The sequence below is a fragment of the Alosa sapidissima genome, chromosome 19, assembly GCF_018492685.1.
Source record: "Alosa sapidissima isolate fAloSap1 chromosome 19, fAloSap1.pri, whole genome shotgun sequence".
In the NCBI taxonomy this organism is placed as follows: Eukaryota; Metazoa; Chordata; class Actinopteri; order Clupeiformes; family Clupeidae; genus Alosa; species Alosa sapidissima.
Window position 1 is genome coordinate 17,907,084 of NC_055975.1, and position 7,500 is coordinate 17,914,583.

Sequence of the window (7,500 nt, forward strand, 5' to 3'; positions counted from 1 at the left end):
TTCAGCCACATACAGTACATATTGTGGCATGTAACAGACAAACACAGAGAGAGAGTCACTGACCTGAGTCCATAGAGAACAGTTCCATCTGGGTGCAGTCGTATCATGCGGTTCTTGACAGTGACTCCGTGAACAAAGGATTTCTTGTCGTTTATGAAGTAGGTGTCAGGCACCCAGAGCTGGTCAGCGACGCGGTTGTCAAGTGTCAGATTGAGAGGAATCCCTGTGTAGGACAAACGCTTGTCCCGCCACGACTGCTGGAAGTACATGGTGATGGTATAGTCCTGCAAGGCAAAATACAGACAGACTGGTTGGAGTTTGTTTTGTTCCTGTCCCTTTCATTTCCACACAAATATACATATACACACATTTTACAAAGGCATGCCCAATAATACGGAGATGCATGGGGGGGTGTTTGTGTGTTAGAGGGAAGGGCACTGATGATGGAGAGAAGTACTGTACACACACACACACACACACACACACACACACACACACACACACACACACACACACACACACACACACACACACACACACACACATACCCATTTACTGACTCAACCTCAACCTGAGCAGAGGCATACAGATAGAGACAGAGTCATAAATCTAGACGAGACCAGACAAATTTAACTCCACTCCAATTTAACCACTGAGGACGGCAGCTGCCTCACTGACCAAAGCCTGTGTCAATCACAAGATTACAAAACAGCAAAACCTTCAAATGACTTCTTTTCAAAATTACCTCCACTGAGGACAACTCACAAAAAGCCCTGAGCCTATTCATACAGTATCTGATGTACAACTGCTATTCATAATTCACAGACAATAAAAAGTGTGATTCTGTGGTCCGACTGTGGAAATAAATAAGTATTAAACTACTGGCAGTGCTTTATATGAAGACTCTCAACATGACACAATCTTCATACCTTACACAAATATTTTATAATAATTCATGAGCACATATATCTACTTTCCTAGATTATTAATATATTACAAGACAACAGTACAGAATAAATTATATTCAAGCAGATTATTTTCAGAATGGAACACTGTTGTGTTTTCCATGCCAATTCCCACATTTCAAATGTTCCACAAGGTCCACCGCTTGGTCTGCTCCTATTCTTCAGCTATTGACTATCAATTACACTTATTCTTGAATTCTCCTCTGCACTGATGGCTCTTGATCCGTACACAAATGTCCCTTGCTATGAATTACTAGCCCCTAGACCTTTCAATCTCTAAACCTCAATGTCAATGAGGATCTCACCCATTTAAAACATGCTGCTAACTCTCTTGTGCTGAGTGTGGGGATGAGTTGGAGAGGGTTTGTCACATCTTTTCTTGCTCAGAGCTGCTTGACACTCATGAGATTGCATCTCACCTACTCTAAAGCCCCCACCCTCTTCTCTCACACCTGTCATTTAAATACGCTTCACACATTTAACTTCAGGACTTAACTTTGCGTGGGTTAAGTGTGAGAAGACAGTTGTGTGTGTATGTGAGTGCGTGTGTGTTGCTATATGTGTATGTGAATACACAGTATTTTACAGGACACAGACACACAGAAGCAGAGCCTCAGCCATCACAGAATAATTATGCACATGCATACACACACACACACACACACACACACACGCACATGCACGCACACAGAAACACACACACACACACACACACACACACACACACGCACACACGTACATGCACATTAGTGAATAATTACACCCACAGCTTTCACACACTCCATCATTATGTGATTATGCAGCTGCATCTAATTACACATTCAGCACCCTGGCAAATTCCAGCAGAGGAGAGGTGCATTATGGACTTTTAAAGGAATCATTAAGAGCCAGAGTTTGGGAAGGGTCGGCTGGGCGAGAGAAGATATGTACTGGTCCGGTCAGCCTCAGGTACAGGTTATACATTCCACCAGAATCATTTTTTTGGCATTCAAGCGTCACACTCAGGTACTCTCTGTAAGATTTCGGTTTAGATTAGCACAAACAACAATATATTCCTGAACCGGTGCAGAGGCCAAATAAATAAATAACAATGCCCTTATGAGTCACCAGACACTGCCCAAATGTTTTGCTTTTGTCCTTGAGGTGAGAGCATTTTATTTAACAGCACTCCAGATTTTCTGCGCAGTCCACAAAACAACCTAATAAATATTTACATAAAGCCATTTCTAACGGGACAAAGTTGCATTGGCACTCAAATCTGATGCTGAACAGTGGTGACAGCCTCCTTGTGAACATATTGTTGTGTAGCCGGAGTTTGTGAATGCGTCTCTCCAACTCCCTCTATCCAGATGTTCTAATGGAGTAGACACTGCCTACATTTGGGTAAAGCGCACAAAGGCAGACACACACACACTTTATAGTAAAGTAAAGTATATATACTCTTTTTATCCCGTGAGGGAAATTTGGTCTCTGCATTTATCCCAATCTGTGAATTAGTGAAACACACTCAGCACACAGTGAACACACAGCGAGGTGAAGCACACACTAATCCCGGCGCAGTGAGCTGCCTGCAACAACAGCGGCGCTCGGGGAGCAGTGAGGGGTTAGATGCCTTGCTCAAGGGCCGTGCCTACTGGTCGGGGTTCGAACCGACAACCCTCCGGTTACAAGTCCGAAGTGCTAACCAGTAGGCCACGGCTGCCCCCTATATCATACCTGCAACTAATGTTGCAAAACATGACTTCAGTGTTGGGTACAATTTGCATGATTAATATCGAAATATAGGGAGGACACCAGTGTTCATGAGCAGACACACTGATTAAACTGCCTTAGGTGGGTCCTGTTCACAAACCTGAGGGCACACACGTATGTAATTAGGTGGGTTGGTCAACCTAAAGGGTGTCCTGTTGCCGTGGTAGCTGAAAGTCAGCAGGGGGGAATGTGAACAGGGTTCCATCCGTGATGCCCATCACTTCAAGGGTCATATTAGCATAGTGCACACTACACTCGTTTTGAATCAGCCTCATTAATATGAATGACTACAATATTCACTGAGGTCACCTAGCACATGCTATATGCTGCACGTGGATAGGGGGTATAAGTGACCACAGGCTTTTAAAAAATGTTGGCAAATGCCTATTTGATCTACTGAAAAGATATTATTTGTAAAACTATCTTAATTTACACAATTTTTTTATGACGTTCCATCTATCATTTAATCATCATAAAGAACTGCAATGTCAAATGCATTCTAGTAGGAAAGCATCTGACGTGGGATAATAGATATTGCATTTTTATTGCTAAACTTATGAGGACACGTGCAATGCAGATAACTTCCAGGAACCAAAATATATGGATTTTGTGAACAAAATTAAACGAAAACTAAACGAAATACGAGTAAAAAAAGCCATTTTGATATCACACCTGTGCTGTTCAGCGCGCTGGCATGGTGGTAAACAACATGAGTTTGCTAGTCTGCATCAGTGAGAGAGGTCAAAAATGATCAAACGGCCACTGATGAGACGGTCTACGTGGCATGCATAAACACATGGAAACATGCTCGCGCACACCAAAGCCCATAGATGTGCTGAAGAGCACTTGAAGGTCATAGGAATTGGTTTTCTTCTTGGAAAAGTGTGGCTGGCCGAGGGTGTCTTGAATCCTTAGTTTAATCAGATGTAGATTTTACAGATGTACTTTGTGAATCCATTGCATTTGCTAACATGATGGTTATATGCATTTTATACGCTGTTTATGTCACTGTTTATTTTGCAAGTACAATTACATATCTAAGGTCAGACGCGACTGACCTGAGATCTCCTTTCTCGTACGGCAACAAATAAACAAACACGGGCAGTCAGGAACGGGAGCGCTGACTCTCCCTGTGTGCGGCTTAGAGCCCTGAATCAAACGCGATTGTTGCTCTACGTACGACCCCCCTGGTGCTGCACAGTCGTCCTTCGAACAGTATTGCTGCGAGCAGCGTCCTCTCTGCTCCAATTTTAGCTGATGCCGTGGAGGTCAGGCCGTAGTTCCTCAGGGCTCGGTTCTCGGCCCTGCTTAGTATTCCTGTCTGCCCGATTCAAATGACTGCACTGCGGCAGCTTTAGTGGTGCTCGCAGACCTTACACCACAGCAGGCCACACAGAGAGGGGTGGGATGGGGAAAAAAGAGAAAACAAAAAAAAAAGTAAGAGGGGGGAAAAAAATGAATGGAGATGAGTTGGATCATCCATTCTGGAATTGTGCAAAAAAGTCCCCATGGGGCATTTTTTTCTGAATACACTTCAAATGTTACACTTGACTGCTGGTAACCTTCTGAGCGCAAGATCGAGATGGAGAGGGAGAGAAAGATGAAGGGAGAGAGAGAGAGAGAGAGAGAGAGAGAGAGAGAGGTGGGGGCTAACGGTGCTGTTCGCTGCTCTGCTCTCCTCTCCTCTCCTCTCCTGCTCTATCAGGCTAATCTGTGCTGCAACACTGCAGTTGAGATTCTCCTCACAGTGTTCACAGCATACACACACACACACACACACACACACACACACACACACACACACACACACACACTTTCTCTCTCGCTCTCTCCCAACCAGCATGGCTTGCAGTTTATAAAGATGCTTATGCAAGCACTTCAGAACCCACCCTAGAGGAAATAAACTTTCTGAAAAAGCTGACTGTTTTGGACATTTTACACATTCTATTACTTCATTCTTAAACGAAAAAAAGCAACTCCCCTCATGTCACCTACCGAAGAATCCCAACATAAAAAACACTCATTCACCCCACCTTAAGAACCATCTTTCAGATGATCTACATCCGGAAAAGAAAACCCCCCCAAAAAAGGAGAGGAAGAATAGACCGTCACAAAAAATGGAAACGAGAGAAATGTGACGGGCTGAGACGTAAGCATTCTCCCCAAGTGCCTCCTTTGCTCAGAGAACATGGAAAACAGGATTCCTTGAATCCTCCTCCTCCTCCTCCTCCTCCTCCTTCGAGAGGCCTGATTCTGCTGCTGCAGTTCCGCTCACATGGCGGGCAGGCAGCACATGTGAATCTCTCTGCTGCATGACTGCAGGTATCCTACTGCAGCCTGTGTGTGTGTGTGTGTGTGTGTGTGTGTGTGTGTGTGTGTGCGCATGTGTGTGTGTGCGTTGTGCGTGTGTGTATGTGTGTGTGTGTGCCGCTTTTTTCCTGTCTTGCATAATTTCTTTTTTATTCTGCTGCTTGAGCGTTTTCTCTTTTTTTAAATTTGATTGTGTTCTTTGGTCTCTGGTGCTCTGCAATGTCTTCAGTGCTGCTGGTCTGCAGAGGGTATGTTTCTCTCCCTGAGTGAGATGAGATGAGGTGATGCTGGTGTTTTTTTTCCCTAGAGCTCAGAAAAAGAGAGAGGTAGGGAGAGAGAGAGAGAGAAAGAAAGAGAGAGAGATAGAGAAGAGAGAGAGAGAGAGAGAGAGAAAGAGAGAGAGAGAGAGAGAGAGAGGAGGAGACAGAAGCTTCTGGAGCACTTCCAAAACTCCACCACTCTAATCTGTCTATAATGTGCAGGAGAGGTGCAGTCTCACAGGACTGCGAGCTGTGAATGTGTGTGTGTGTGTGTGTGTGTGTGTGTGTGTGTGTGTGTCTGTGTGTGTGTGTGTGTGTGTGTGTGTGTGTGTGTGTGTGTGTGGCTGAGTCTCTTTTGAGTGTGTGGTTGTGCCTGAATTAGTACATATGTGAGAGACAGAGGAAGATGGAAGGGAAGCCGAGATAAATAAAGAGGAGAGGAGAGAGAAAGAGAGAGACTGACAGAGAGAAAAAAAGAGACAGAGAGACAGAGAGAGAGAGAGAGAGAGAGAGAGAGAGAGAGGGAGGGTCTCAGGTTTGCTCAGGACAAACGCCTCCCTTAACAGTCTATTATTAGCACCTGCTGTTGCCCCTGACGACCGTTTAAAAATCATCACTCCAGCAGCTCAACTTCTTCTGAGCAGTCGGTGCAGTGTGGCACTGCCGCCATATTCCACTCGCTCGCTATCCCTTTCCTGTGCTTGCTCCCATTCTCCCTATCGCACACACACACACGCGAACACACACACGCGAACACACACACACGCGCGCGAACACACACATACACACACACATACACACACACATATACACACACACTTACTCCTCCCTCTACACTGCAATGCATTCTCCCATGACCTCATTTCTCCCCAACGCACCATAAAGAACACTCTTATTCATCCCAGAAAGGGTAAGAGAAAGAGAGAGAAAGAGAGAGTGAGTGAGAGAAGGAGGGAGTGAGAGAAAGAGGAAAGGAGAGAGGGAGAGATGGTATGTATCTAATACAGAAGCACTTAGAGGGGTAGTGACAGCAGGACGAGATGGAGATGAAAAGAAAGGATGGAGAGGGCCTGAAAGAGAGAAGGATTGAATAAGGGGGTTGGGGGGGAAGAGAGAGAGAGAGAGAGAGAGAAGGATTGAATAAGGGGGTTGGGGGGGAAGAGAGAGAGAGAGAGAGAGAGAGAGAGAGAAGGATTGAATAAGGGGGTTGGGGGGGAAGAGAGAGAGAGAGAGAGAGAGAGAGAAGGATTGAATAAGGGGGTTGGGGGGGAAGAGAGAGAGAGAGAGAGAGAGAGAGAGAAGGATTGAATAAGAGGGTTGGGGGGGAAGAGAGAGAGAGAGAGAGAGAGACAGAGAGAAGGGGGGAAAGTGAAAAGACGCATATTGTGTGGAGGGCAACACCACCCACTCCATTTTAAACCAGCAGCACTCCACACACTGCTCCCATCACGAGCAGGCTTTATGCATCTCTCAACAGACAGACGCAACTCCTCACCTCTTAAAGATACGTCGCTCTTGCAAGCTCTCAAGCCCTCTAAATATTACTGCGGGAAAAATTACCAATCTTAGAAAATGCACCAGGGGCAGAGAGAGAGAGAGAGAGAAAGAGAGAGAGAGAGAGAAAGAGAGAGTGCAATCACTATATACTCTAAAAACATGAAATATTTACATGACACAAATACATGAATGCACTCGCAACATGGAATCCTTCTTGGGAGTGATATATTTAACAACAAATACTTGATTAATAGGTGAACGGAAAGATAACAGAAAAAAATTCAAACTGTAGTAGCCTCAAATACAATAACCTGGGACGTTTGATCTCGAAAGCATGTGTTGGCAACCGGCTGCTGATTTGAAGGGAATGGGAAGAGATAGATATTGGATTATGTGATGGGGGATTAACAGCATGTTGTGTCATGCTGGATTTTCCTGCGAGACATCTGGGATTATGGATTATGCATTTGGGATTATGATTACCCATTTTAGTGTCAAATACAACTCTACATAAACAGTATGTAGTAGATTATTTTTAGAGAGGGATAGTAGTGAGACAAATATTGGATTACTTGAGGTTTTTTTTAGAAAAAAATAAATAAATAAGTGATAGTGATGTAGGATTATCAGACAAGTGTGACTATCATGTTGGATAATCTGAGTTCATATGTAATATTTTCTAAATTATCTGTGAGATTATTGAAGAGAAGTGATTA

The 7,500-nt window shown here is 44.4% G+C and overlaps 2 protein-coding genes across 2 annotated transcripts in view; both read right to left on the minus strand.

The window, feature by feature from the left end:
* The window catches only part of gabrb1 (gamma-aminobutyric acid type A receptor subunit beta1), a 39,176-nt gene that overhangs the window by 17,690 nt on the left and 13,986 nt on the right, over positions 1 to 7,500 (minus strand). The window contains exon 4 of the mRNA XM_042071213.1: positions 64 to 284. Within this exon, the coding sequence (XP_041927147.1) occupies positions 64 to 284 (221 nt within the window). The remainder of the gene's footprint in view (positions 1 to 63; positions 285 to 7,500) is intronic.
* The window catches only part of commd8 (COMM domain containing 8), a 24,448-nt gene continuing 21,436 nt past the window's right edge, over positions 4,489 to 7,500 (minus strand). The window contains exon 6 of the transcript XR_006025266.1: positions 4,489 to 4,530. The gene's annotated coding sequence lies outside the window, so the exon portion shown is untranslated. The remainder of the gene's footprint in view (positions 4,531 to 7,500) is intronic.